General features: G+C 54.2%; 11 protein-coding genes across 11 annotated transcripts; 5 read left to right on the top strand and 6 right to left on the bottom strand.

The window, feature by feature from the left end:
• Positions 1-59: 59 nt before the first annotated feature.
• BU26DRAFT_598738 (uncharacterized protein) lies at positions 60-1,396 on the top strand (the record flags this gene model as incomplete). The annotated part of the gene is made up of 2 exons (XM_033835045.1): positions 60-771; positions 822-1,396. Exons 1-2 carry the CDS (start codon positions 255-257, stop codon positions 1,394-1,396), a joined length of 1,092 nt encoding a protein of 363 aa, XP_033690919.1. The 5' UTR covers positions 60-254.
• A 1,875-nt stretch (positions 1,397-3,271) lies between these two features.
• Positions 3,272-5,008, bottom strand: BU26DRAFT_11697 (uncharacterized protein). The gene is made up of 2 exons (XM_033819464.1): positions 4,854-5,008; positions 3,272-4,792 (listed from the first exon to the last, which is right to left on the bottom strand). Exons 1-2 carry the CDS (start codon positions 4,908-4,910, stop codon positions 3,461-3,463), a joined length of 1,389 nt encoding a protein of 462 aa, XP_033690918.1. The 5' UTR covers positions 4,911-5,008; the 3' UTR covers positions 3,272-3,460.
• Positions 5,009-7,131: 2,123 nt separating this feature from the next.
• On the bottom strand, positions 7,132-8,066 carry BU26DRAFT_11692 (uncharacterized protein). The gene is made up of 2 exons (XM_033819462.1): positions 7,335-8,066; positions 7,132-7,287 (listed from the first exon to the last, which is right to left on the bottom strand). Exon 1 carries the CDS (start codon positions 7,969-7,971, stop codon positions 7,468-7,470), a length of 504 nt encoding a protein of 167 aa, XP_033690917.1. The 5' UTR covers positions 7,972-8,066; the 3' UTR covers positions 7,132-7,287; positions 7,335-7,467.
• BU26DRAFT_11691 (uncharacterized protein) lies at positions 8,067-8,977 on the bottom strand. Its single transcript, XM_033819461.1, has one exon. The coding sequence runs from the start codon at positions 8,640-8,642 to the stop codon at positions 8,163-8,165; it is 480 nt and encodes a 159-aa protein (XP_033690916.1). The 5' UTR covers positions 8,643-8,977; the 3' UTR covers positions 8,067-8,162.
• Positions 8,978-10,130: 1,153 nt separating this feature from the next.
• BU26DRAFT_410190 (uncharacterized protein) lies at positions 10,131-11,342 on the bottom strand (the record flags this gene model as incomplete). The annotated part of the gene is made up of 1 exon (XM_033822925.1): positions 10,131-11,342. A coding segment is annotated over one exon (1,212 nt), but the record flags the coding sequence as incomplete, so codon positions are not given.
• Positions 11,343-11,472: 130 nt separating this feature from the next.
• On the top strand, positions 11,473-11,909 carry BU26DRAFT_11617 (uncharacterized protein). Its single transcript, XM_033819453.1, has one exon. The coding sequence runs from the start codon at positions 11,576-11,578 to the stop codon at positions 11,813-11,815; it is 240 nt and encodes a 79-aa protein (XP_033690914.1). The 5' UTR covers positions 11,473-11,575; the 3' UTR covers positions 11,816-11,909.
• BU26DRAFT_11618 (uncharacterized protein) lies at positions 11,910-12,700 on the top strand. Its single transcript, XM_033819454.1, has one exon. It carries the CDS (start codon positions 12,003-12,005, stop codon positions 12,429-12,431), a length of 429 nt encoding a protein of 142 aa, XP_033690913.1. The 5' UTR covers positions 11,910-12,002; the 3' UTR covers positions 12,432-12,700.
• A 3,551-nt stretch (positions 12,701-16,251) lies between these two features.
• Positions 16,252-19,702, top strand: BU26DRAFT_557401 (ankyrin; the record flags this gene model as incomplete). Its single annotated transcript, XM_033832453.1, has 5 exons — positions 16,252-16,361; positions 16,413-16,712; positions 16,761-17,597; positions 17,658-17,844; positions 18,014-19,702. The coding sequence occupies 5 exons, from the start codon at positions 16,252-16,254 to the stop codon at positions 19,700-19,702; spliced, it is 3,123 nt and encodes a 1,040-aa protein (XP_033690912.1).
• Positions 19,703-20,222: 520 nt separating this feature from the next.
• Positions 20,223-20,971, top strand: BU26DRAFT_444364 (uncharacterized protein; the record flags this gene model as incomplete). The annotated part of the gene is made up of 2 exons (XM_033824563.1): positions 20,223-20,588; positions 20,677-20,971. Coding segments are annotated over exons 1-2 (642 nt in total), but the record flags the coding sequence as incomplete, so codon positions are not given.
• Positions 20,972-22,576: 1,605 nt separating this feature from the next.
• BU26DRAFT_512852 (uncharacterized protein) lies at positions 22,577-22,876 on the bottom strand. Its single transcript, XM_033827486.1, has one exon. The coding sequence runs from the start codon at positions 22,857-22,859 to the stop codon at positions 22,701-22,703; it is 159 nt and encodes a 52-aa protein (XP_033690910.1). The 5' UTR covers positions 22,860-22,876; the 3' UTR covers positions 22,577-22,700.
• A 2,030-nt stretch (positions 22,877-24,906) lies between these two features.
• On the bottom strand, positions 24,907-26,176 carry BU26DRAFT_498665 (uncharacterized protein; the record flags this gene model as incomplete). The annotated part of the gene is made up of 2 exons (XM_033826350.1): positions 24,907-25,724; positions 25,882-26,176. 2 exons carry the CDS (start codon positions 26,174-26,176, stop codon positions 24,907-24,909), a joined length of 1,113 nt encoding a protein of 370 aa, XP_033690909.1.
• Between the last annotated feature and the right edge of the window lie 580 nt (positions 26,177-26,756).

Raw genomic sequence — 26,756 nt, 5'->3', positions numbered from 1 at the left:
CAAGCGATAAAATACAGCCTACACCCTTCTGCCTCGTCCAAGAAACTTCGATTCACTCTCCATCAAATACGCACAGATAACTGCGGATCGGACTACCATGGACTGTTCCAAGCTTCCTTCGACGAACTTTACGCTATACATCGAGAGACTTCGAAATCTCACCGCCGGGAACTTCAGTGAGGGCTGAACAGTGCAAGGCTGAGGTCTGCAACGCGTTATGGGGATCAGGAAATCCAGATGTCTCAGGGCCTGGAATGGCGATCGGCTACGTGTTTGAGGTCGTCCTTACTTTCGCAATCATCGTCCCCTGGCTGTGCATCGACCTGAGCGCGACATCAAGGAAGCAACGGCATTGGGTCTCACTCTCGAGAGCCGCGAATAACTTCTGCGACACCTCCCTGTTTTTTACCTGGTCCGTCCAACTGGCGAGCGTCGTAGTCACTCTCAACGCGGGCCTCAGTCGCGATATTGGGGAAAGGGGCGAATTTTCCCTTCGTCTTGTCTGGGCCATCTCCAGCCTGACACTTCTTCTGCCGGCACTCCTTCTCGGTATAGGGAACAGACTGTTGCTAGAGAGACGTCTCCGGGCCGCCGACCTATCTACCGTGGCCACCGAAACAAGTGAACACACTAGTATTGGATGCGACAGTGTGAGCGATAATAAATTCATGTCCATCAGGACCATACATCGGCGAGACAGACTTCGCATTATGCTTGCTTATTTTTGCTTAATCCCGTCCGCGATATCTTGTCTTCCTCTAACGATTTTGGGTACGTGGAATGCTTTGATTGCGGAATCATCGACTGATAGTACCTCCCAGGCGGTGCGGAAATTGGAAATGAGCTTCAGGCAGCCATCTCCCGCGCAGATTGGCAAAAGATCTCGACTGTTTGCTTCCAAGGCCTTCATCCTCTCACCAACCGCCAGAACGTTTTCATGACAGCGGTTACAGCCGGAACCTGGCTCTTCGTCCTCACTATCGCCTGCACAATGATAACCTACCTGATTCTTCTCGCATCGACCCGAGAAGACGTCGCCGAATCTGTTCGTGCAATGGAACGGGCTCTCTTGAATCCATACTGGCGAATCATCGTTTGCGCCATCGCTGCGTTCTTCTCGGCGAGTTTACTATGGACTTTCTTCCGATTACGAAGCCTACAAAAGGCAATGACAATCGCAGTAGGAGCAGACTATCTGGATAGCTACTGGTCTTTTGGTCAGATCGTAGGAGCGATAGTGTTTATACCCGCGGCGCTGGAGGTTCTCTGCTTGGTGAATTGGGTAGATTGCTTCGTTACTTTCGGCGGAGTGCTGTTATGGATATCTTTTTCATGCCAGCGGATATGGGAGGGCTATCGGACCCGCAGGAGTAACATATCAACGAACAGAACATAAAAGACGAGTGCTTCTCTGTGATGAGGGACAAGAAAGAAGATGGGGAAGATAGTGTATTGTATACTCGATGGAGACTCCGTTCGCAGTTGCTGTAATATACCTTCGTTTCAGCCTATCCCCTTCCATACTTTTTGCCTCTACCTTGCAGAATAAACGTGTCAGGATAACCCTTCTTTAGAAGGTAAAGATTTTCTTTCAGAAAGTCGAATGACCAGGCAGATTACCTGGATAGCGGGGTACCAGCCCTTACCCCCCCCCCCCCCCCAATGTACACTGAATTTAGAGACAAAAGGCAGAAGTGAGAAAAGTTGTTTTTACTCCTTCTTATTGAGTGGTGCCCGCCTGTTCATCTTGGTAACCTATGTCAACGGATCAAATTCATTCGTTCATTTCTTAATATGAAGCATCGTCAGATACAGAGTCTCAAAAGGCGCGGAAGTTCGGTATCCGTCCATCTATCTCACCGCCTCCAGAACGTCCGACGCTTTTTACAAATCCTTATCCGCTGCCACAAGTTCACGTAATGGATTAACCATGTTAATGGCGATGGTCGGCTTGCCGAATAGAACGAAGGGTGCACCGCAAAGCTTCACCATGTTGAAGCACCACTTCAAGTCACCTCACCACATCTCTTACATCCAAGCATGATCGCCGAAAGGACTGAAGCGCAGACATGGTCAAATACGAGCAACCGACAAAAGAAGGAACCCGGTATCAATCAACGAGAGAGGGCGAGCTCGCTATCTCTACCACGTCCCAGTCTTCTTGGATGTGGACCCTCTCTTTGCTGAATTTTCAGTCGAACGTTCTGTTGACTGTTCCGTTGAGTGTCCTTCTTCCCCTTCCGTGACCCCATTCGACACTGGATTGTCTTAGGGTCTGCCGTAGAGCTTTCCAAATTCTCCGCTAGCGCATTGACAGGCTTTTCAAGAGCGTTCTGGCTTTGTTTGGTCTCAGCATGTCTGGATCTGTTTCTCGATTTCTTTGATCTCAACCTGTGCAGATGGATGTCAGCAAAGATTGGACACATTGAAAAACCGGCTTACCACCAAAGGAAACCGGCGACTACGGCCAGTCCCACGCAGCCTACAACGATGCCAGCCACCATCCTGAAGTCTAGCCGGAATGTTAGCGCTTGATCTCATGCTACGCAGTGTATCGTTTCTTACCTGTCGGCATATCCGCTTTGGGGGCACTATCGCCAACATCACCGGTATGATTGGAAGGGCACGAGACTCTCTTCCGGCTGGGAAATAGGCGCGGATAACCAGCTGGAGAATAAAAACACGCAGACCCTATAAGGCCAGGAAGGAAATATCCGGGTTGATTTCTTCGAAGCTCCGAATCTAGAGACCTACATGATATGTTGTCAAACATCTCTTATCACACTCTGGATCACAGTGCTGTCACTCTGACGACCAAAGGAAAGAGTTACCATCGATTCCATAGTACTGCACTTCGCCACACCTCCCGACGATTGCACCGCGCTCCCGACTGAAGAATATAAGGCTCCTGTTTCGATGTAACATGTTAGAGACAGACGACCGCGGGGACAGAGCGACCATCTCCTTCCACCTCCTCCCCTAATCCCCCATATCCACCGGCGACACGCCATCCTCCTCCCCATCATCCCACTCTTCCACTGTATCTCCTGTCCAGTAAAACCCCTCCTCGCCCAACCCGCCATTCCCCCAGCTTCGCCCTATCCCCTGCCGCCGTCAGAACTGTTCGTTTATCGACACCTTCTCTCCACTCATCACCCGGCCTATGTACTCCAGCTTCTCGGGGTCCCATCCCGTCCCGGGTAGAAAGTCCTCGATATCCGCCGCAGCGGCTAGGATCCAGGCCGGCATTTCAGGTGAGCTAGCCCAGGGGAAGGAAGCCTTCAGCGCGTTGATGAAGAAGAGACAGCCTACGGGCTTCCAGGTGCGGGCTTGCTCGTACATCATCCAGATTGTTTGGGCGAGCTGCACGTTCCGGAGTCGGAGGATGTCGATGATGGACTTGGAGAGGGGAAGCGAGGGAGGCGGGTCGCTGGAGAAGAGTGTTGAGGGTATGTCGTACTCAACCGAAATAGGGAAGGTCGAGGGCAGATCTGGGGGGATGGCCTCGTATACGAACGAGGTCATTGTTGACTTCGGTGTGTAGTAGGTAGGAGAGGTAGATGAGCATACGGTTGATGGCGATGCTGTAGAAGCAGTAGTACCCCAGTAAAGGCGCAGCCTCGGTATCTCGAAACTCGAAGACGATAGGGATGAGAGGGTCGCCGGTGGCGGACGGTTTCGTGACGCAAACCTTCGGGTCGTCGAGCGCGGCTTTGATCGAGTGCGAAATCCTTTCGAGATTGGTGGCGATGCGAAGGGCCGCATGCGCAACATCCTGGATTGTCGACGTCGCCTTGTCAGGATACAGATAGATCATATAGAGGTCATGGCCCAACCCCGGATAGCGTACAAACTCCCGGAAAACATTCCAGTAGAGCATGGAAAGGTCGGATCTTCCGTGGCGCTCCTGGAAGACCAGGTCCCACTCCTCAGAATCGAAGATGCAGGGCTGGGAAATATCTCTCGCAAGACAACTTTGAACGGCTGCGACCTGGCAGTCCACAGTGAGGAGAAAGTCCAAATTATCCTTACACGGGCCGAGGCCTCTCAGCCTGAGCATATCCGCAAGGGCTTGGGCATGAACAGTCTGTCTGCCTATCAGGCCAGTCGCTGCAGCAAAAGTGCCCTCTATGCGCCACATCAGAGCAACAGTTGCCAGAGTGTTGGTTGAGAGCTGCTCCTTAGGGTTGTCGACTACGCTTTGGAGCGCTTTGATCGCTTTGCCGTATTGTTGGTAGTCGAGCCACATAGAGTGATCCTCCCCGCGTATGACAGCCTCGTGAGATGAGACTAAACATGCGACCGTGCTGTCCAGGGCAGGACTGGAACCAAACCTGCGGGGAAGCTCCTTCAGCCACATGCCGTGGATGCGGACCCTAGCACCAACCCCATGGTCGCTGCAGTCGATAAAAGTGAACAGTCTCCGTGCTAAGATCTCACCGGCTGAAGACCCGGGACACACGAGCATAGGTGAGGGTTCGTCCGCCATCTGACTGGACAGTGGGCCGCCTTTTCGGGTTCTGAGGAGGCGTAACTTCTGGAACGTACCGCCATCTTTCGCAGTGGACCGCACAGTAATCATGTGCAGATTCCTCACAGAATTGTACTGCCCAGAGCCGCCAGCCACCGATCCATCCAAAGAACGAGCTTGGTACGTCTGGCCCACGCCTCCGATTGGTAGCTCGTGCGGTCGCGTATCGTCCTCGACGAATCTGATCCGCGTCACTGGCGGACCCGGGCAATATCTTCTCCCCTTTGCGCAGGGCCCGCATATTGGCCACGCCTCGTCGCACTGTACGTCGCGTTTTAGTCTGGGCTGCATATATGAAATGCGAGCAAGGCACTCGCCATACCTTAACTTTGCGGCGTCTGCAGGTCCCGCATCGGTTACTCGAAGGTGCTCCAACCATTGCCGATTTTTGGATTTAAAACGAATTCTTGGTATCAATTGGCTTTCCACAAGAGTATGTGGTGACTAAACGGGAAGACAGGCAAGCGGCGCGGCAGGCAGGCGCCACGGGCCGCAATAAAAGGAATCTGAGGAGTTTTGCAGCCCCATTCTGTTCTCAAGCTGAACGATTTCGTTACGTCCGTCGAAGAGAGCTCTCAGGATGTGCCTGGGGCTGAAAGAGTGGTGGTCGTGAGGCTGTGACGTTCGAACCGAATAGAGATCGAAAATGCGAATCTAGTCCGAAAGGGACTAGCTCCCAAATTCGAACTAGTCATGAACTCGACGATCCCTAACCACGATCTGCCCAAATGTATAAGGGGGATCATACCCTCCTAGCCAGAAGCCTCCAATAATCGCATCTCTTTTTTACACACCGCTGCTCTTAAGGCTCCCACTGTGAAACCACCTTGCTCCACGGAATATGTATGCCTCACCGCCATCACTGCACCAGCGGCGTCGTCGATGACGCACAAAAGGTCGCATCTTGAAACTCAAAGCGGGATTCATCTGACTAAACACCGTGACGCCATGAGGCTCTTTCGCAGACGTGCCTTTAAGCTCTCGCTAATCTGATCTCACAACGGTATAGATGCCTCAGCTGCGCCTCTTCAGCCTGAGGCATCGCTAGGCCGCCCGCATCGTGATTCAGCCACTGCTCCAGTTCCGCTCCGAATACTCGGTTCATGTATCCTCTAAGAAGGTGAACGGACTATCGCAGCTCTCGGAATAGGAAGCGTTCTGGTCGGTGACAGTTCCAATCCGTCTTTCGAAGCGAACGTGGTCTCGACCATTGCAATTGAGTCATCGAACGAAAACAAAACCCACAGAGAAGCACCCACACCCACTGGAGAACCTCCAACACCGCCCATATCCAAAAACGGAATCTCAAAATACCTACCCTCACCATCTAGCCTCCTCCACCAAACGAAATCCCGAACCCGCCAACCGACTCCTTAATATCCTCTCTCCCAGAAATAGCGATGCTGAAACACACCTTCAATTGGTCACGCCCAACAAATCGAAGCGACATGCAAGCCTACCCAAAAGCCGTACGCCGCACTAAACGCCGTGTAATATACTTCGCTTGGTCCTCGGGACGCGCCAGCCACGCCACAATTCCCAACACCACCAACAGCACCGAGATTAGATAGACGCTGTGCTACTATTCCACGGACGTCGTTGAAACGTAAAGGAAAGTCGTGAGAGAGATGCCGGAGTTGGACGTCAGAAGACCGCCGGTCGCAGCACCGAAAGTATTGTATCGTAGAAACCGCGGAATACCGTACGCGCTTCGTGCATCGGTGAATCTCGTACCCATCCGGCCGCAGCTGGACAATCACGGGGAGGATCCCGAACGTCGCGTTACACTGCGTTGTCAGCCTACCAACAACGGTGGTACGAAGGTCCTGATCATCAGCGACTTCTTTCCTGCGAAGCGTGACCTCGAATGTCACTACTGCTCCGCTCACCTTACCTGTACTCCTTACCTTAACCGAAGTACTTTGCAGTGCCAACCCCGTGATCTACAGCCGCGAGGCACCGTCAGTATTTCGTCAGGTGAGAAGTACATCGCAAAGTAGATCTCAACCCGAAGATCCCCGCCCATCTGACCACCTCAGGTACTGCTAAACGGCGCCGCAGCACCCAATAAATTGCACAGCTCCACAATTCCGTGCCCGTACCCCGATTCTGTTCTCGATATCTAGATATCGGCCCATGTCGGGAAACACGAAACGCTGCCGTTCCCGCTGACTACACCTTCGCATCCTCCTCTCAGCTAATACATGCCGTGCAACCACACTCCTACCATACGCGGCTAGGAGCCGTCTCCTCCGCGTATGTAAGCCTGTACCATCACCTGCAGCCTCGTCTCTGTACTCCCCATTCCGCATGAAAAGCCTCCTAAAATAGAATACCGCGGCGTCTTCATGCAGGTGACTTCAGGCGTTCACCCCGCCGCCGCCGCCATCCCGCCATTGCACACGCCGTACATGTGCTGTTATCGATAAACGGCCACGGCGGCTGCGGGAGTGAGATTGGCAGATCCGTTCGTAGGCCGAAGACGTTTCGCTCGGGATTAGGGGTTTTGCGGCGAGCGAATGAAGTGAGATGAGCGGGGTCGGCCTAGGATGCTAGGGGATTAGATGCAGGACGCTCAGCCGCGGGCGCCTATCGATGACGGCGGAGTTGATCGCTCGGCACGTGGATGACTGCAGCGAAGCAAGGAACCCCGCTTCGTCGGTCCAGGCTCGCTTGCCTATTTGGGATGAGGGACAGTAGGATCGCATCGAATGTGTAGCAAGTTATGCGGCTTGCGTATCAGCCAAAACGCCGTCCTGACAATCAGTACCGCGGCGACGGCAAAGGCTAGACTTTGACTGACTCTGGTGACTTTGCGCCATTGCTGGTTATTCCAAGGTTGAGCATATGCCGAGTAAGTGTGATGAGACGCTTCGGCGTTTCGATATGACGATGTGGTGGGGAAGCAACCGCCAGATGCATGAATGCTCCCCACATCACACAGCTTTTCTACTGCCCCTCCATCTCAAAATATCAAGCCTATCGCTCGATAGCAGCGATATCGAGGAGTGCAGGGCACGGCGCTTACGGCGTCCTCCGTCATTGCCATGGTAAAAGCAAGAATAGTCGCTGCAATTCATGCCGATGTGCCCCTGCGATGTCCTGCTGACCGTTTCTGCGACCTGTAGGGCCACGGCCGGGATTGGTCCGCATTCCTTGGATGTCAACGATGATGGTCGGCCGGCCCCGAGGAATGGAATGCGAACTCCATCGGATATGCTGTGCAATGAGAAAAGGAGGTGGTTGGGAATGCGAAGCAAAATGACGCGCTTGTGACCTCTCCCTCCAGCCATCTCAATTCCTTTCATCACGATCAGGGTCGAGCGAACCGCTCCCTGCCTGCGGGGTAAAAGTGGGCTGGGTGGATTTCGCAATCGATTGGCTTTCGTCAGCAAGGTTTCTTGTGGATTGGATAGACGAGCGAGCATGCACGCACACATGGCTTGAGCGGGCTTGGGCTCGGCGTTTCGAAACACAGGCCACAGACCATTCTCGATTGGCTGACCCGCGCATGAACGGCTCAACGCGAGTTGCGAACCGCCTGGATGAAAGGCGTCGCGTGGGTGGCGCACCCTGAGGGTGTGCCGGCACCAGGGACAGGCGTTCGAAATGGAACGAACTCGGCGCGATTTTAGGCAAAGATGCGATATTGGCAGTGGTGCTTCGATGGGACAGAGCTGCACGGAGGCATCTTCGGAGCGAGCTGTAATGGGTACGGAGAAGCGCACTGAGAGATCATCTGCGCAGTACAAACGACGTGCCACAGGAACGCTTGGAGGGCAGGTATCCAGGGCATGAATATGGGCCTCGGAGGTGTATCTTGAATTGACGAATCGAGATTAAAGAAGGACGAATTGCGGCATTTGAATACACCGTTCAGGGAGGCCAGATCAGCTCGTGACACCCTCCAGCGCGCAAAACCGCACGAGAAGATGGTGTCCTTGCCAGCGGGTCGTGCAACAGTAACACTGTGCGACTCCAACCGCCGTTCGCCCGTCCCAGCCGCTGCGATGTGTGCTTGATTTGTGCTTTGGGGGCTGCAAGGAACAAAGTTCACATGCTTGTCCTTCAGGACGCTGCTGCCTGGAGGCATGTAAGGGGATGCCACCATCAAACGCGTTTACTGGATCGAAGGATTCGTGTGCGAGAGCCGCGTAATATCAAAGACTCTGGTTCGGGAAATGCAGTATCATCCATTGGCGTTGGTAATTTCGCGTCTGGCGTCCACAAGGACCCAAAGAGGGGCCTTGGGAGCCTCAACACTCGTAAAGCCCGATATGATTCCCGTGATGTGGGTGTCGAACTAGATTAGGATGCCTGCGAAATAGCTGGTAAAATGCAAGGCTGAGAAGAAGGCGCTGGTAAGACAGAACCAGACAAGTCTTGATGCCCGCCGGGTTACCAAAGGCACGGGAGATATCTCACCACCAATTATCTCGCGCATTCGCAACGTGCCTGCATGTGTCTCTGTTCGGTGTCCCGCCCGTGCTCGTTCCACCTCCTAAACCGCTAAATGATCATACGCGACGAAAAGCAACACCAGCTATCGCTATCATTTCATATCAGCACACCGTAAGATCTCAGGAGTGGCTCGCGCAGAAAAATAAACGGCCATGCGCGTGCTGCGCAGCCGCTATCGATTGGGTTCCGGCACCCGCGAGTGGCATCCATTCAGCTCCTCTCGTCAGCCGCGCATCGCAAGCTGAAAAAGCAACCATAGGTATGGAGAAGGCCGCCGCCACGCTACTTCCACGCAGCCTTCCATGCAGCAGGGAAGCGCGTAAGGCTGATGCGCTGCGTAGTCATACGCGCTGCGATGGTAGAGGGCACAGCCGCTCACCAATAGCGAATTTGGGATGGATATGCAAGCGCCCGTTGGCTCATGACGATATTTTGGTGACTGTGATTGCAAAGCGCGTTGGTCGCGATTCACAGCGCGAGGCGTAGCCCCGGGTTGGGAGGGTAGGGTTGGGCCTGTACGCCCACCGGGAAAAGGGTGCACTGAGGGTGTGGAGGACGGGGGACGAAATGTTGGAAAAATCAAGGTGTAGGAGTGAAGCCTGAGACAAAAGTGAGGTACAGCGGTGACAGTCTTCCCGGCGGTGTTTCACATGCCATGTGGAAGGTGCAGGGGGTCAAGGCAAGTGCGAGAAGGCGTGGGATGCGAAGGGAAGTCGCCGCCAAAAGCACTGAGCAAACCGGCAAGACCGAAGGGGGATAATGGCAAATAGCTAATGGTATTGATAAATAAAGTGGTATAAGGTATCGTTTTGACCTCGCGGTCAACCATGGTGTAAAGCCAATATCTAAGACACCACCAGCCAAAACTGATAAGAAAATCGATCTGAAGCCAGCCCAGACAGAACACCGTGCGGAAACTAAAAATGATCGAAAGGGGGATATCGTGATAGAAAACTTTTGCCGTGACCCGCCCAATGCAATTCCTCCGGTCCTAGTAGTACAGTTGGATCGTCCAGAAAATGCAGCATTACAATTAGAATCAAAAATTTGAGAGATGGGTATCTCGCAGTAAGAGCAGGTAGCGCAGTAAAACCGACAGACCAGATAGAACCCAGACAAAACGCCAGCGCCAGAGCGTCTAGGCAGAGGGGTAGCGAAGGATGTCTTCGCAATTCGCATCGAAACGCATGCTCCACAGACGCATGCCCGTCATAAGCTTCTCCGTCTTCTCCAGCTCGCGGTCGCGCCCGAAGATGGAGTCGACGAATTCGCAGCCGCTGTTCTTGCCCATCGCAACGGGCTTCTTCTCTCCCGTCTCTTTCTTTGCGGCCTTCCACATGTAGTCCTCGCAGACTTTGAGGAGCTTGGCGAAGCGGATCCACAGGCGCTCGCCGCTCTCGAGGAAATCTTCAACCATTTCACGGTTCTCTTGCTTGCGGATCTTGGGCATGATCTCTTCAGCCCTCTTGACTTTGCCGGCCAGCTGGATGAGGAGGAGCCAGAGCTCGCCCGCCATCTCAGACAGTGGCGTTGCTGGGCCGTAGTGGAAGACGGTCCAGTCGTAGATCCACTTGCCGAGGGAGTTGGCGTCGAAGACGCTTCCCAGCAGCATGATGGGTTCTTCGGTAGGGTCCCAGTTCTTGTAAGAGTAGCCAGCAGGGATTCCGGCGCGGCGCGCGTCTTCTTCGGTCGCCTTCGGCGAGGAGGCCTTCGCGGTGGAAGGTCGCTTCGCTTGCGGTGGTGGCTGTGGTCGGCTGCTGTGAGACGCGCGACGTGGGCGGCTCGACTTGGGCTCCTGGTCGTAGATTGGGACCTGACCATTGTAATAGCGATCAGCACTCCCGTACGTTTCGTATCGCGCGTACGGCTCGTACGGCGGCGGCGGACTGTCGTAGACGTAGTCGAAGCCGTAGTCATAGTAGTTGTTGCCGTAATCGTCGTAGACGACCTTGGTGTGCACGTAGCGTGCCGATTGCGACGGGCGACGCTTCCTCTCGCGATGGGAGCGCTTGAGAGGCGTTGCGTCCGAGTCGCGGCGGTGCCGGCTCGACCGAGTGTAACCAAAATCTCCACTTACATATTCGGGCGTGCGCTGCGGCGTCGCGAAGTAGCGCGGAGACGAGAAGTCTGGCATGTGCTGGGGCATGCCTCCGCGCGGCGATGCGTACGTCGTGTACTGCGGTGGCACGGCGTGCGATGCGCGGCGCGTGTGCCCTTGGACCTTGGGCGACTGCCGGGGGGAGGGCGTTGCCGTCTGCGGGCCGTAGCGAGGAGAGTAGTAGGCGGGGCCGGGCGACATTGGCGGCGTGTTGCGGTGGTATGTTTCGTAGGGCATGTAGCCCGGGGGCGGCGTCGGGTATGGGGGAACGAAGTTCATGCTCGCGATGACGGCACCGGTCGCGGGCGGGTGGTGGGAGCAAACAAGTGGGAAGGAGACGGAGGGGCGAGCCCTGGAGCGACGAGGGAGGAAAGGAGTTCAGGCACGCGCCCGCTCACCGTGGCGACTGCAAACCGTGCGTGTGCCTTTGCGCGCGGTCCGCGGTGGTGGATGTGAATGTAGCAGGAGGGAGAGAGGTGAAGGGAATGCGATTCTGCCTGCTACACATTTGGTGTTATTTCGCTCGCTCGATGGAGTGTGCCAGAAGGATCCAGAAGGGGGATCCTAGGTGCGCGATGGTGACGGTGCCGTCCAAGATGCTGAATAATGGTGTTGTGGTCGTGAAGTGCCCTCAAAGCCAGCAGCGGGCGAGACGGGCGGTGGGCAAGGTTATATGCAGCCAGCACAGGCTGGGTTCCGCGCACGGGAGAAGGCGACTGCCCTAGGCAAGCCACACCCTGCCAGCCCAGTCACCGCTAGCGACCCCCTGGACGCCCCCGAATCGCAGTCCACCAGGTCCCTAATCTACGGGACGACCAGGATGACTCCCCTCGATATTGGCCGTGGTATTTCTGGGACGCTTGGGACCTCAGCCTCCACGCGGCCTGGCCTGCCTCTGACTCCCCGTCGAGGATGCTCGCTGGAGAAGACTCGCGGGCCCCGTTGACGCCTGACCGCGGCTGCGCTGCGAACGGGCGGGCAGCCTCGCGCTCGCTGGCCGTCGCAGTCCTGTGTACTGTATTTTGTTCTGTTTGGATGGGTAATTATTGGAAACATATCCGTCCTTTTTATATACCCCCAACCCTGGCCCGCTGCTCAGCGTGGAAGGTGCGATCCCGCTCGCGAGGCACTGTGGTAAGCACACTCCCCATTATTGTGCACCGTCCCCCTTTACCGTGCCACCCACCAGCTCCACAGCACACAGTATCGCCGTTTCGTCCGTCTCTGCTCCGTTTCCGGCCAGCCATGCCGACAGCGTGTCTCCCTGTGTCCGCTCCGCCCCTCATGGAGATCCGTCCAGCGTCAGGCAAGACTGGCGGTTCGTCAATGCAGGCAGATTGAGCGAGTGCAGCCGGCGACCCACTTGCATCCTCAGCAGTGCGCTCTCTGGCCCCGGCTGGATCCTCCCACATGGGCGTCGCACACACGGGACGGCGCTGAGGGGCCTCGCGGCGACCAATTCGGCTGCCGAGGGAGAATGCCAAAATCCAACTGGCCTGCAGCGCGCTATGTACCGTCGCCTTCAGCTTCGGCGACCCTTCCTCTGGTCCTCTCGCCTCGCCCTAGCTCGGGGGCTACGATGAGGCCGGCGTCGCGGAACGGCTGGCTCTCTGGAGTGCAGTGCTTCCGCCGGGGCGCTGGAAAGCGAGCGCACTCGTCCACTCAACGGCGCTCGTCTCGGGCTGCCGGGATGCCCTGCCGTTGTGCGCTGAGCCGCACTCTGTTTTGAGCCCGCTCGGAGCCTCTGCTGAGCCTCTCGTCGCAGACGGTAGGCCCGCCCAGCAATCTCCGAGTTCGTGAAAATTTTTCTCTCCATCCTGTCTCACAAATTGTAGTGTTGCTGCTTGGATTATGCTTTCGCTAGCTGTTTTCTTACCGCTACTCTCCAAGTCTTGCGATGCTATTTCTCAGAGCACTGTGTATGGATGACGAACGGCCCACTGCTGCATCTCTCTGCAGCAACGCAGCGCTGATTCGACGACGAAAGGCGAACAACACAGCAGACGTCGCTGCATGGCAAGGCCATCTCCCGCCCACTTGCCAGGCCTTGCCGGAAGAAGCAGCCTTGAACCGCAATTCACAGGCCGCGACACTTTGACTGGTTAAAACGGAAAGCCACCACCCGCTTCGCGCATGAATACTCCAGGGCTCAACTTGTTTCTGCCGTCTCTTCCCCCTGTAATTTCTCCTCGAAATCTTGGCCACACAATCATTCGAATTTTGGATCCGCATCCGCTACCCCTATTGGCTTTATCCCTGTGGCGCTCGACGGCTCCCCTGCCTACCGAGCGCACAATACGCTTGTGAAATTCGAAATTCTGTCGCTGCCGACGACAACTCATCTTGCGTACGCTCCCTCTTCCGCGCTGCACGGCTCTGACTCCTCACCTCTGTTTGCTCCACTCTCTGTCTCAGACACGATTGGCTTTGTCTCGGGCTGATATCTCCTCTGTTTATCTGTTGGCATGTCATATCAGCGGTAGTATCTGTTCCCGACGGATACTGTAGGCCGCGTAAAAACATTCATCATTTCGCGTACGGCTAGTACTACTCACTAGCCCAAATACAGCTTTACTGGTGCTGCGAATGGAGACACCCGAGCAATGACGCAGCCTGTTCTGGTTCACGCAGCATTGCCATCGCCAGCGGCAGCCCTAGGAACGGATTGCAGCTTCGCGGAGCGCCCGGGAGGCCACGTTTGCTGCGCTGGCTGAGCGCTGCATGCAAGTCCACTTAGCTTGCATATGCGCCCTCGCGATCCCAAAATATTCCTCAGCGCAGCCGAATCGTCATCACTGACATCGGATTGGATTTCCTGCCATGCGCTTCTGTGGCGGTGCTGCTTGGAACTGAGTCAGCTCAATGAATCACATGATTCCTATACAATTTACTCATTGCGGACGTAAGCGGGAAAGAGGCCGAGAAGCTTCTGTGGCGAGCACCGCCTCAAAACGACGGACGAATTGCCGCGAACAACATGTGACTCCAATTCTAGGTGGCCACATTTCCTTTTCCTGCGAACACGTCTATCCTCAAATCATCGGTCGGAGCTCTGATAGTTCCGCTCACTCCGAAGGCAACATTGCGGTCGCCGCGACGCTTCCCAACATTGCGATCAATTCGGTCGCCCACAAATTGAACATGTGACGCGCAACACCGGCTTTAATGCCTCTTGATTCGGCCGTCCTGCGACGAAACCTCCGCGAATCCAAGCGACCCAAAACCACAGCGTCCCCGGATTTGCCCCTCGTGCTCTGACTCTAAGCGCGGTCCTTGAACAAAACGTTTGACGTCTGATCCGGTGACTGCATCAGCTGCCATGCTTTGCCTCGTCCGCGTCGTCCATTCAAGGGGATATGAGGCAAGAGATATTCGCTGAGGCCGGCTACAGCGAAGCGCTACCAGATATATCGATGGGGAGTCATACCAGTTGAGTCATCCACTCAGGGGATGCATGCTAAGCGAGCGACGTCCAAACAAGCTTCTCCCGGCAACAAAGGCGTACTATAGGACCACATCTCAGGTAGGCGGAGTTTGTATGCGTCATAGCTATGCGCTTTCTCTGTTCTATGAGGCAAGACTCAGGGATTTGGTCGTGTGCCTTGCATTGACGCTCAAAGCCAATATCGACCTCTCACGACGCAAGCCCAATATCTCTTCATGAGTTTTGCATTCAGGCATCAACATTCTGACTTCTCAATCTTACCGTTATCTTCATTCATTACAATGTTGTCTTACTTTTCTTTTCCCGTTGGTCTCTTTTGACATGGAGTCCAAGACCCCCTATCCTTGTCCATCTTCCAGCCTCACCGACCGTCGTCTTCATCCCGCGCCCGGATGACTACTGTGGCAGCTGCACCAATTGCGATAGGATATCTATCTCGCCACCGGCTCACCAATATCGCCGTCTGACTCTCTTCCAGTTTAGTCCTGTGCTTTCCCGGATCATATTCCTCATTTGGATATTTGGAGGCTGATGGATAGAGCTTCACCGCCCGCGCTCAACGTCGCTGTTGCCTAGAGTTTGTTTTGACGACGAGCTGCTGTGAATTGACTAACGGCGATCGCGATCTATCAGGGAGGACGTGTGAGAATACGAGGCGAAGAGGCAATGTAGGCAGCAGTCTCGGCTAGAAGAGTGGAGGACTATTCTTGCTGGGTTTCAGACGAGCTGAGGACTTGGCTGAAGAAAGGCCGATGAGAAAATGTGAGTCTTCTACACCGCCGGGAGAGTGCAGTCAGGAGCTAACGAAGAAACAGCTAGCTTTTTTGGCGGGAGCATGTGATTAAACGGATGATGTTGATGGAGTCATGACATTACTCCCTCAACACGCGTAGACGATACGCGATCCGTGGCGCGCCCACCGTGCTTCTCAGCAGTGCATCGGACATGCAGAATCCGCCGCTAGATATACGAAACCTCGGAACAAGAGCAGATTCACGTGCAAGTCGTTTCTAGCTCCGACGTGCATATGTGCGTCCGATGAAGGCGCTTTCATGAGTCCGTCAACAGCGATAGTGCGCTGAAGCGGATGATATTTTCGACGCTCTTTCTAGATAAGCACTCACTGAGCATGTGAGTCGTATTCACCTCGTCCTCCTGCGTCTGTCTGATTCTTGAAAAGAGCTGGCTTCGCGCAGATGTTCCACACATCTGTGGATCGTGGTACACACACCAGCATAGCTCAACTTCGGCGGGAAAGGCACAGCTGCGCCCGCGGGCGTAACTTCCCGATTAGATTGAAGGGAGCTTCTGGCGAGTATAACTCCTCCTAGAGCCGTTTCACGATGTTGGGGAATGGGGCACACTGCATGTTCTTACGCGCCACCTTAATGCACAGCACTGTAGGACAACCGGGTTACAGTCGTCCAAGAGCCCTGTAGAGAGCGCTTACAGAATCCCGATCTCTGGATCCAATGGAGCCACCATGACAAAGGAGTACGCACGGCCTCCTGACTGTCTTCGTGGCAGGTGAGCAGCGATCCTAATCGTGAATAGAAAGTTACTCACGGGTGGGGTTGTGATCAATCGAATGATGCTGTGGTACGGCAAGTGTGTTCCGGTGCGCTTTCCTAACTGCTCCCTACCGCGCCCTTCCCGCCACCTTTCTTCTCCTGCTCCACCATCACATCATCTCTTCAATACTTCCCATACCGCACCATGAGCTTCGGATTTGGGATAGGTGATCTCGCGGCCGTCGTTCGCCTCGCAGACGAGGTTCGCAAACGCTTCGTCGATGCCCCTTCCCAGTATCGAGCGATAAGAAATGAGTAAGTGCCATGCTCATGCCCGATCCACAACGCTAACTCTTGGTACGCCAGCATAAAATCTTTGTCTGTTCTGCTCATGGACATCGAGGATACTCTGCCGCACCGCGAGCTTTCGACGCAGCGAGAGCAAGAATTGCACGAGGTTCAGCACCGCTGTCTGGAGGTGCTGGAAGAACTTAAGCAAGAGCTGGCAAAATATCCTGGCTTAGGCGCCGAAGGGAAGGGCAAGCGCGAATCTTTGCGCGATGCATGGAAGAGACTCCGATGGGATCAGAATGAGCTTGATGGGTTTCGAAACCGGCTTGCGCTGTGCATCAGTGGATTCAGCGCATTCGTCCAGTGTTTGACCAGGTGCTTCTTCCTCAACCGGCCCTCGACACTCTACTAACGTTTGAATAGTGATACAATGTTCAAGATTAAGGCTGAAGTATCTCGACTGAATCAACGCGAAGATGACCGTGAGCAGCGAGAAAAGCGCAAGAAGATCCTTGACTGGTTTTCCAAGGCCGACCATGCCTCACAGCAAAGAGATGTTCTCGCCAAACGACAAGAAGGCACTGGCTTGTGGTTGCTCAATTCTGATGAGTTCCAGAAGTGGCTCACCGAGCCTAGCAGCACGATGCTGTGTCCTGGGATCCCCGGAGCCGGCAAGACCATCCTCTCCGCCATCATTATAAATCATCTGCACGAGATGTTTCGAGAAGATCCGGCCATCGGTGTTGCTCATTTCTACTTCAACTATCAAGGCAATCAAGAGCAGGGTCATGAGGCTGTAGTAGGCTCGCTCCTGCGGCAACTCCTCGAGAATATTGAAATCTTGCCCGCTGAGATCCTGGATCTTTACGGGCGGCATGAGAAAGTCCCCTCTAGACCTTCACTAGAAGACCTACTGGCTGCGTTCCAAACCACTGTCGCTACTTACACCAGAACTTTCATCGCATTGGATGCCTTGGACGACTATGACGTAACGGATTATACAGGGCTGAAACTCATGGTGAGCAATCTACTACATCAACAGCGGACGAGCGCCTATAACCTCGTTGCTACTTCACGGCCCATATCAGAGATCACCTCGCAGTTCCGTGGATATATTGTCAAGGAGATCAGAGCACACGAGGACGACGTTGAGGCTTATGTTGACTCTCGAATGCACGAGCTTCTGCGAGGCCATATAGTGAAGTATTCCGAACTGCAGCAACTAGTCAAGGCCGAGGTGCTTCACGCAACTGACGGAATGTGAGTCAGTCTACATCGAGCGCCTTGAATAGGGTCACTCAGTACTGATGGCGGTATTAGGTTCCTACTTGCTCACTTACATATGGACTCTCTGAAGGGTTTTCCAAGACGAGGAGATCTTAGGCGAGCTGTTCACGATCTACCAAAAGGAGGAGAAGGTCTCCACAAGACTTACGACCAGGCTATGGAGCGGATAGAACGCCAAAGCGAGGCCAATCGCGCACTTGTGAGGAACATTCTCATGTGGGTACGTATTTCACCGTACACACTCTAGTATGTTTTCAGTTCTCACTGCGGAAAGCCCCCTGCCCCCTTGGAGGCTTTTAGCATGGAAAGATCCAAGTCATGCTAGAGTGTTAACTTTTGCCCCTCGCCTCCCCTTGAGACATCTGCTAAGTGTTCCGCCATGTTTGCAGGTCATCCACGCTCAACGGGCTCTTTCCGTCCAGGAACTGGTTGAAGCCCTCGCCATTGAACCCGGAGCAACTCAACTCAACGTGGAATTATGTCCGGAGCCCGAGGATCTGGATTCATTGTGTGCTGGTTTAGTCGTCGTGGACCATAACACGGAAATGGTCCGACTAGTTCACTACACCGCACAGGAGTATTTTCAGCAAAAAAATCCTTTCCCAGGGGCGCACACGGCTCTTTTAGCGGCATGTACTGCTTATCTGTCCTTCGATACATTCTCCGCTCAACTCGCCATCGCTGGATTCCCAATGTGGGGCCTATTGAAGCCGCATGCTTTCTACCTCTATGCTGCAGGATTTTGGAGCTGTCACGCCGGGGTTTCAAACTCGATTCCCAAATCAGCCATAGCTTTTTTAAAAAGTTCTTCTATCTCACTTCAGAACGCACTCGAGGTGCATCGCTGTGTAGTCGAACGAGGGTCGATGATTCCTAATGGCGTAAAATTCGGTTCCAAGATGCTAGGCGTGCACGTGGCCGCTTACTATGGTCTCAATTCTATTTTGGACAATATGATCGAAAGCGGTCAGACCCCAGATGCTAAGGACGTTTGGGCACAGACCCCATTGTTCTATGCAGCGTTTAGGAACCACGCCCACACGGTAAATTACCTTTTGCATCGACATGGGTTAGATCCGAATTATGCGCGCTATGATCGGAGAACACCATTGTCTCTCGCTCTTAAGAATCGAAGCCTGGCATCAGCTCGAACAATCTTGGACCATTCCCGAACCAACCTCAAAGATGTGCATGACCATGCAGAAGCACCCCCGTTCGGCTCAACGAAAAGACCATACAGATTGTTAGTATCCAATGGCTACGACGCGCGTGATGGGGACATGGGGCCACGCGATGCTCTAGCGACGGCTATATTCTGGCGCCAGAAGGAGGCGGTGCGATGGATCCTTGCAAGAGATGAATCAGATTGCACTAGCGGTAACCAGACTGGGTGTGATATTAGCCGAGCTTTGATGGAGGCGTTCCGAATAGGGAACAGGGAGATCGTGGAAGCCCTTTTTGAGAAATATACCGGGGACTTTCAAGAGAAGGCTATCAACGGTCGCTCAATGCTGTCGTGTGCTGCAGAGGGTGGTCTTGTCGAGCTTGCGATGAGGTTTCTCACTGAGCATGGCGCAGAGGCTGATTCAAAAGACTCAGAAGGGCGCACGCCGCTTTGCTATGCTATGAGGAGCTACACTCGTATGACATGTAACCAGGATATGCTCGAGCTACTTGTCGCGCACGGGGCAGATCCTACTGTCGTGGAAGCGAATGCCTACTCACCGATGGGGTTCGCCGTAGGACTAGAGCTTGTGGAGATTGTTGAATTCTTTCTCGCAAGGAGTTTTCATGCGTCTTTGGATTCAGATAACAGAGGCGGCCTGTTTTCGTTGCAATTGGCATTAGGTCTTGCTATCTCTTCTGTAGCACCATCTATTCTAAAGCTTCTGGTCAGTAAATACGGCGCGGACCTAGAACATGTCGACGCCGATGGGCACACGCCGTTGTACTGGGCTGTTCGCTACAAAGATAGAGGTGTGGCTTCGAAGGAGATCTATGAGTACTGCACGGCAGCACTGGAACGAGGACCAGAGCATGGGTCTTCCGCGGGAAGTTCCACTAATAGTGCAGGATGAACATCTCTGCACCGTGCGATCCGTTTTGCGGCATGTATTCGTAAAAATCAATCCTTGTCTTCTGGTTGAAGCGGCCTCTCTAACGCACGGTCACGTAGGCTTTGGTGCTAGAATCGTGAATATGGGTTCGAACTTCGTGCTAAAAATGCCGAAGATTAGAAATACGCTGACCCTTGGAAGCCTTCAAGGCTGGCTTCCCATCATCGAGTAACTCGAGTGCTGAGAGGGATAGCGGATAATGTTCTCGGTGCAGCATGCATGCTGCTAGGCTACAGATGCTTGAATGATCCCGGTGGACGCTGCTGCATTTTGCTTGCGGTATCGTTATAATCGGGGCCAGAAATCAACCGCCTGCCTGAAAGGATTTATAGCATGATATTCATTCATCCACTTTCCTATACTATGTGATGCAATCGTCGTTATCGAGGGTAAAATATTGCGCTAGCCCCAAACCATACCAACCCCACCAACCAATCACCATCCACCTCCAGAACCTCACTTCAACCTCTCCTCCCCAACGCAGCAACACCAACCCACAATGCCACCCTCTCTCGACACCCTCCCCCCCGAAATCCTCTTCGCCATCCTCTCCTACAGCTCGCCCTTCAATGCCTCTCTCGCCCCGCGGCACCATCCTCTGCGCGCCCTCGCCGCAACGTCTACGCACCTGCGCTCCGTCGTCGAAGAATACTGCCGCAGCCTCCTAAAGCGCTACGCGCAAATCACACCCCCAAAGACCGGAAAAAGCTTCCTATGCCACCGGAAATGGCTCCGCTGGCTAACCACAACGTGCCATCTCTGCGGCAAGAGCAGCAAGCGGAAAGCGATCCTCGACCCCAGCCTGACATGCTGCGCAGCATGCGACAAGAAGGCGTTCGCGAAGATGGTACGCCCTCCCCAACCTCCGCCCACCTCCCAAATACCTTCAACCCGTCTAAACCAAGAACACCGCTAACTCCCCCCCTCCAACGCAGACAATGACCGCCGCCATCACCACGCACCACCTCTCCAAGCTCGATCTCTTCACGCCCAACGCGCTGCACCCCGCGCTGCCGCCCCTTTCCCTGGGCACGTACTTCTGCATGGGCGGCGAGACGCTCATGCTGGCTGCGCCGGGCGTCCTCACGCGCAAGGCGCATGTGCATGGGCTGCTCGGTCCCGGGAAAGCGCGGGATAAAGGGTATCTAAGGCGGAGGGTCGCGGCGCATGATCGGCTGGTTGCGCATATGGATGTTGAGTTTCGCGTGCGCGGGGGCGTCGGGAGGTGGGTTGCGGCGGGGAGGTTGGGCGGTGCGGAGGGGAGACCGAGGGGGATGGCGAAGAGTATGCTGACGGAGGAGGGGCGGAGGAGGTATGTTAGGGAGGGGCTGGAGAGGGAGTGGGTGGCTATGGGGATGGGGAGGGATGGTAGGGATGTGAAGGGAGGGAGCGAGGAGACGGCTATTGAGATTGAGTGAGGGAGGGGAGTTTGGGTATGGAGGGGGCGCGATGGAAAGGAACGGCTGAGTTGGTGTGGACATGGGCCTTTGGGCGGTTGGATGGAGGCTGGGATGTGAGATGATATCCTGGGTTTTGCATAGCCCGAATCTATACGATGAGTTTCCATTCTCTCTGTCTTGCTCCCTTCCTTCGTCCTTAACCCTAAGGCGCTCTACATACATCGCAGCTCTTCGACTCCAACACGCTCTTCCCCAGCGCAGCACCGGATCGCCTAAACCCTCATTTGCACTCTCGAGTACTTCGCAACGAACAGCGTATCGAAGGCCTCTAGAAACGGCGGACCCCAAGCCGCGCTTCCTGAGACTCGGGTGATATTTCGAATCACGAAGCTCTGTGTACATCCGTGCTTCGCCAGACTTGTTCTGGTTCCTCCGCCGGTCGGAAATGCATGGAGGGCGCAGTGTGGCTTTGCTAAGAACGGGTCTTTGCTCTCCGCGGGCCGTCGCATCATCGTAAGCGAAGAGAATAATACCGGAGCGACAATGGGCAGGGCAATCAATTAAGGTTCGAGGCGCAAGCACTGGGATGTTTCCCGCTCGCTTGGGGGGGTTGGAAGGGAGAGTTGAAGGCCGTCCTTAAGGGCATGACGGGATGTAGCGCTGTTGCTTTGCTATCGCACGATTGGAGATCTGGTGGAGAGCTGAGTTTTACTGTAAGAAGAGACGCGAGAGCGAACAGTTCGTACGGCGGGAGTGTACGGCGAAGGGGCTCAGAGGCACAAAGGATGAGTCAAGGGAAGAGGAAGGGTTGGAGAGATATTGCGGTCACAGGTAGCGAGGCACATACATAGAAAGAAAGGAGCGGAAGAGATGATGAGAAGATTGTTTGATTGATTGATGTACGACTTTGATGTCGACCTTTTTGATTTGCTCTCCTAACCAACAACCATCTAGCAACCGAAGACGAACCAAGTCCGAAACCCTGAAAACCAGCAAACTCTAGACTAACCACCGAACCTCCAAGTATGTATGACCCGAAAGAAAGAACAGAATGAAGAAGACAAGGGAAGGGGGCGTAAAGGGTCTCTGTGGCAGCAAAGACTGGATGAATTAGGGGATACCTTGTCGAAGTTATTGTCGACTGTTGGTAAAGGGTGAATGGATGAATTGGGAGATACTATGTCGAATTTATTGTCGACTGTTGGTGAAAGGTCTCTGTGGCAGCAGAGACTAGATGAACTGGGGAATACCGTGTCGAAGTTATTGTCGACTATCGGTGAGGGGTCTCTGTGGCAGCAGAGATTGGATGAGTTAGGAGATACCGTGTGTCGAAGTTATTGTCGACTGTTGGTAAAGGGTGGCTAAATGAATTGGGAGATACCGTCGAAGTTATTGTCGACAGGTGGTGATAAGTCTCTGTGGCAGCAGAGACAAAATGAAAAAGCAAAGACAGAAGGGGGAAGGGTGACCTGTTTACAGTCTGAGTTTTGTAGTAGTGGCTTCTTTACGGCCGAAGATTGTTTTGGTGACCTGTTTACGGTCGAAATTTTTTTTGGGGGCTATCTCTGGGAGATGTTAGCGCGAGTATGACAGGAAGGCGAGGGCTTACAAGTTGAACAGCTGTGAGCTGGTGAGGTTTGGTGAGGTTTAGTGAGAGTGTTGAGCGGATGTAGAGGCGGGAGGTGTTGGTATGATGTGGGTGGTGGGTGAGGCGACATTCCTAGCAAAAGGGACCCTGTGGCCTTTAACCACACCCTGTACGAGATAACTCTTGCGGTTCGAGCGGACGGTCCAACACACGTGGAAAGAGGTGAGAGGTTGCTGCCTAGGCCAGGTACGAAGACCCTCAGATTCCACGCAGGGCTTACACAACATGAACTCCCCTACAGCTTGCGCTGTAGCTAATCCGCTCGAACCCTGAATGACCAAATCGGAACGTATCGAGGCCTACTCGGAAGACTTCAGTCTGGGCGTCGAATCCGCCGGTGGGAGGGGTAGATTGTCGATGTTGAGAAGATATGAGATGGTTGAGTCGGTATGGTTGGATGAATTCGAGGTGATAGAAGAAGTCGAGGTGGTATGAAGACATGCTAAGACAACTGTGAGTAAAGGCGACATAGAGGAAGGATGATGAACTACCATGGAGATGAGTGCATGTTGGGCTCAACACGAGATGAAGATAGTATGGCATGGTCGACATGGTATGATGGTACCATGTGATGGTCGACGTGGCATGTTGATGGAGATGGAAGGCCGACATGAGGTGAAGGCAGGATAGGTCCGACTCGACGTGAAGGTGAGATGCGATGGACCGATGGTCAAGGTGGGTCAAGGCCGACATGACATGATGATGTTGAGTGGAGGTCGAAGGCCTGGCATGGTTGGGTGATGTTGGTTGGTTGTTGACAGTGACGTCACGTATCGTGAGTCTTGGCGGTCATGGTTTTCTAAAGTTGAGTCAGAAAATGAAAAGTGGAAAATGGGACGAAGGTGACTGACTTTTGATGTGTGTGACCGATGCGAGCCACTTCGAGGTGGTTTGAAAGTTGAGACGATGGTTGTGGGTGAGAAACGTTGAAGTGAGTGGAGTGGGAAGAAAAAGTAACGGAGTCGGGGGGGCGGGCGAGTTTATGTAGACCATGCCAAGGCCCTAGAGGGCGCTGGATCACGGGACTGCTAAGCGAGGCGTTGCTGGATCAACGTTCTGTTGTCGTGCTGCCTGGATCACACCAGCGTTTGCGTCGGCGGTGGGTGCCAAGAGCAGGTGAGAGAGCGCGGGATCAACACCGGTTACCGGCGGGCAGCGACGGCATCACAGCTGTGTGACGGCGGACTGAGGCTCTCCCTCACTTCGAGTAGGCCAGATCGTGCTGATAGGTTGGACGGTGACGCCGAGTGGGGCAACTTGCTCATGCGGCGCGCGAGGTCAGTCGATTTGGAAAGTGCCAGAGCGGCAGAAAGCCTCCGTGCGTCAGCGAAGGTGACGTCGACTATCAGGCGCGTGAGGCCCGAGAGATTAGCCTGAGAGACGGTGCCGAGCGTGGAAAGTGCTGTCAGGGCGGTGACGGAGTCGAGGCGGGAGAGGACGACTGGGTGAGGCAATTGGGGTGAGATTGCGGCAAAAGTGTCCGTAGAGGTGAGGTAGGCATGCATTATAGTTGGAGAGAGTCAAGCAGCGATGGCAACGTCGAACCTGGGCAGTGTTATCGGGCCACTGGTGAGGTATTATGAGCATTCAGTAATATTTGACAGTAGGCAGACGGTGAGTAAACGGTTGGATGGCTTCGAAGCCGCAACTGTATTCTCATCAGTCCGCCGAACGGGTTTCCTAGAGCTCAGCGTATGAAGTGATATCTCATGTGGTGAACGTAGTTCATTGCGCGGCCGTGGGGAGCCCGACGTAGGAGAAAGCTCGCAAAGACGACCAAGATTTCTGTCTATACGGTACCTCTCATCCGGCAGGCCTTGACAGCGGGCGGCTTGAGATTTATGCGACGGTGGAGACTCTACATTCCCTTTCAGCGGCTGACAGCGCACATCGCTTTGTCAAGCAACATTTCGGGGAACGTGAGCTCGCTCCTCTGTTCCCACCCTGCGCAGCTCCTCTATCCATGTGCTCCACCTCGTGATACGGTTGCTCATCGCAGAGAAGAGACCGTATAGAGAACCGGATGTCGACGCCAGAAGTAGCATGTCATGCCCAATATGTAGCCGCAACATCAAACGGGAGCTTAGTTGACCGCAGCGTCCATATCGTGCCTTCACCTACTTCAACCTGGACGAAGGGGCGCCGTGTCCGCATGTCAGAGCAACTTCCAAGCAAGACGACCACGTTCCGCGGGCGGTAGGCCGGTGGTGAGAGTTGACAACGGTGAGTGTGCGGAACCCTGAACGAGCTGGCGAGCTATTGAAGAGACATGAGGCTTTTATATGCCGTGAAATCGCGGTGCAATGCGGTCGAACACCTTTGGACCGGGTCATGTCGTCTTGAAAAGCTAAGTATCCCACTCGTCCGGGCTCCGTGGCGATGACTTCGATGAAGGATGAGTATGAGCTCGAGGGAATAGAGCTACAAAAGAAGTCCAATAGCTCTCTCAGAGGGGAAGAAGGAAAGCAGAGTCGCGCGAACTGAATGCCGCCAACCTTGTCCGCCTCACACGATAAAGATTTGATACCGATGTAGTCTGTCAGACTGGTTAATACCCATATACTCTCCGTACTCACAGCTCTCCAGCTGCTCCCCAAAAACGTTGATTCCGTGACCCTCGTCCGTGTGAATAAAGGCTCGTGGACCTCGCAGATAGAACACCCAGGGCCCGCTGCATCTCTGGCAAACTCCATAGTGAGTCTCGTAGTTGGTAGAAACTGGAGAAAGGACATAGTGACTAAACGGCCGTCGCGGCGATGCCGATGCGTGCACTCTTCATCCAGGTAGACCGTACTAACCGTCATCCGTCTCAATAGCCTTCGTAGTCCAATACAGCCCTCGCGGGCGCGCGCAAAGAGATCACCGTTCACCTCACAGGCAATAGAAGTACTAGCGATCTCAATATCCGGGTGCCTATTGCCTACTGCCCGCCGGCCTGCTCCGCCATTGCCAGAAGTCTATGACCGAGAAGGAGCTTGATACATGCTCGGACGAACATAGCTGCGCGACTACCGGAGTTCATATCCCAGTTTCTTACCTGTACCCTTCAACACAAGCGCCACTTTGCCATGTTGACGTGGACCCGGACCTACCCGCTCGCCCACCAAATGTGAAGCCACATGAGGCAGGAATCCTCATCCAGATCGAGGCGAAGCGAAGGTCGACCTGCACATTACTGTAGCACGTTTCGTTGCCATGATGCTTTTCTCCTTCCTTCCGCCTCCTTTGATTGAGCTGCGGGTCCAGATTGGGCGACAAGAGCTGAAAGTAATGGCATCCTTGCCTGGCCTCTTCCTCCACATCATTGATCCTGCAGCCCCAGGTGTCGTCAATGCCATACACTTCGGAAACGTTGAGCGAAAGTACAGCCCTGCTAAGAAATGTCATGAAAAGCCCATAATAGAAGGAGCACAGCGCAGCCCCCCATCTGTCAAAACGACCGGAGGCATAACTAGTCTTATATCCCAGTTCGTTAGCCACTTATAAAAGAAAACTAGGCATCTTCAAAGCACATCACCAGCTTGAATGAGCTTCCAGTTCTTCCCTCAACAAGACCAGGCGAACGGCAGTCTGCTACAATGCTCCGCCGAACAGTGTAGCTGCCTTAACACCGAGCTTGAAGTGTTTCGTAGGAGTATCTCGCAGCCGAAATGCCAGCTGGAAGGAATGCGACTCGCTTCGGGGTACACCGGATAAATCAGTGACTCGCAGTAGTTCTGGACTGATTAGCACATGTGTTTCCTGATAGCAATTGTTGGTGCAGGAGACGGCTTACTCGAACGATTGCCTTGAGCCAACACACCACCTCGTTTGACGAAAGCAGGGCACATTTCGATTCTGTGACCGGAAGGTAGAATAAGGACCAGTATACTGAGAGGATTTCGAGCTCATGCGGGACGGGAAGAAGAGGATTCAGCCTGCGGCGTTCGGTCCATCTTTATCGACCTGCTAAATACGATGACTGCTT

The sequence above is a fragment of the Trematosphaeria pertusa genome, assembly GCF_010094035.1.
Source record: "Trematosphaeria pertusa strain CBS 122368 unplaced genomic scaffold BU26scaffold_1, whole genome shotgun sequence".
Lineage (NCBI taxonomy): Eukaryota > Fungi > Ascomycota > Dothideomycetes > Pleosporales > Trematosphaeriaceae > Trematosphaeria > Trematosphaeria pertusa.
This window is presented reverse-complemented; position numbering and strand designations above follow the sequence as displayed.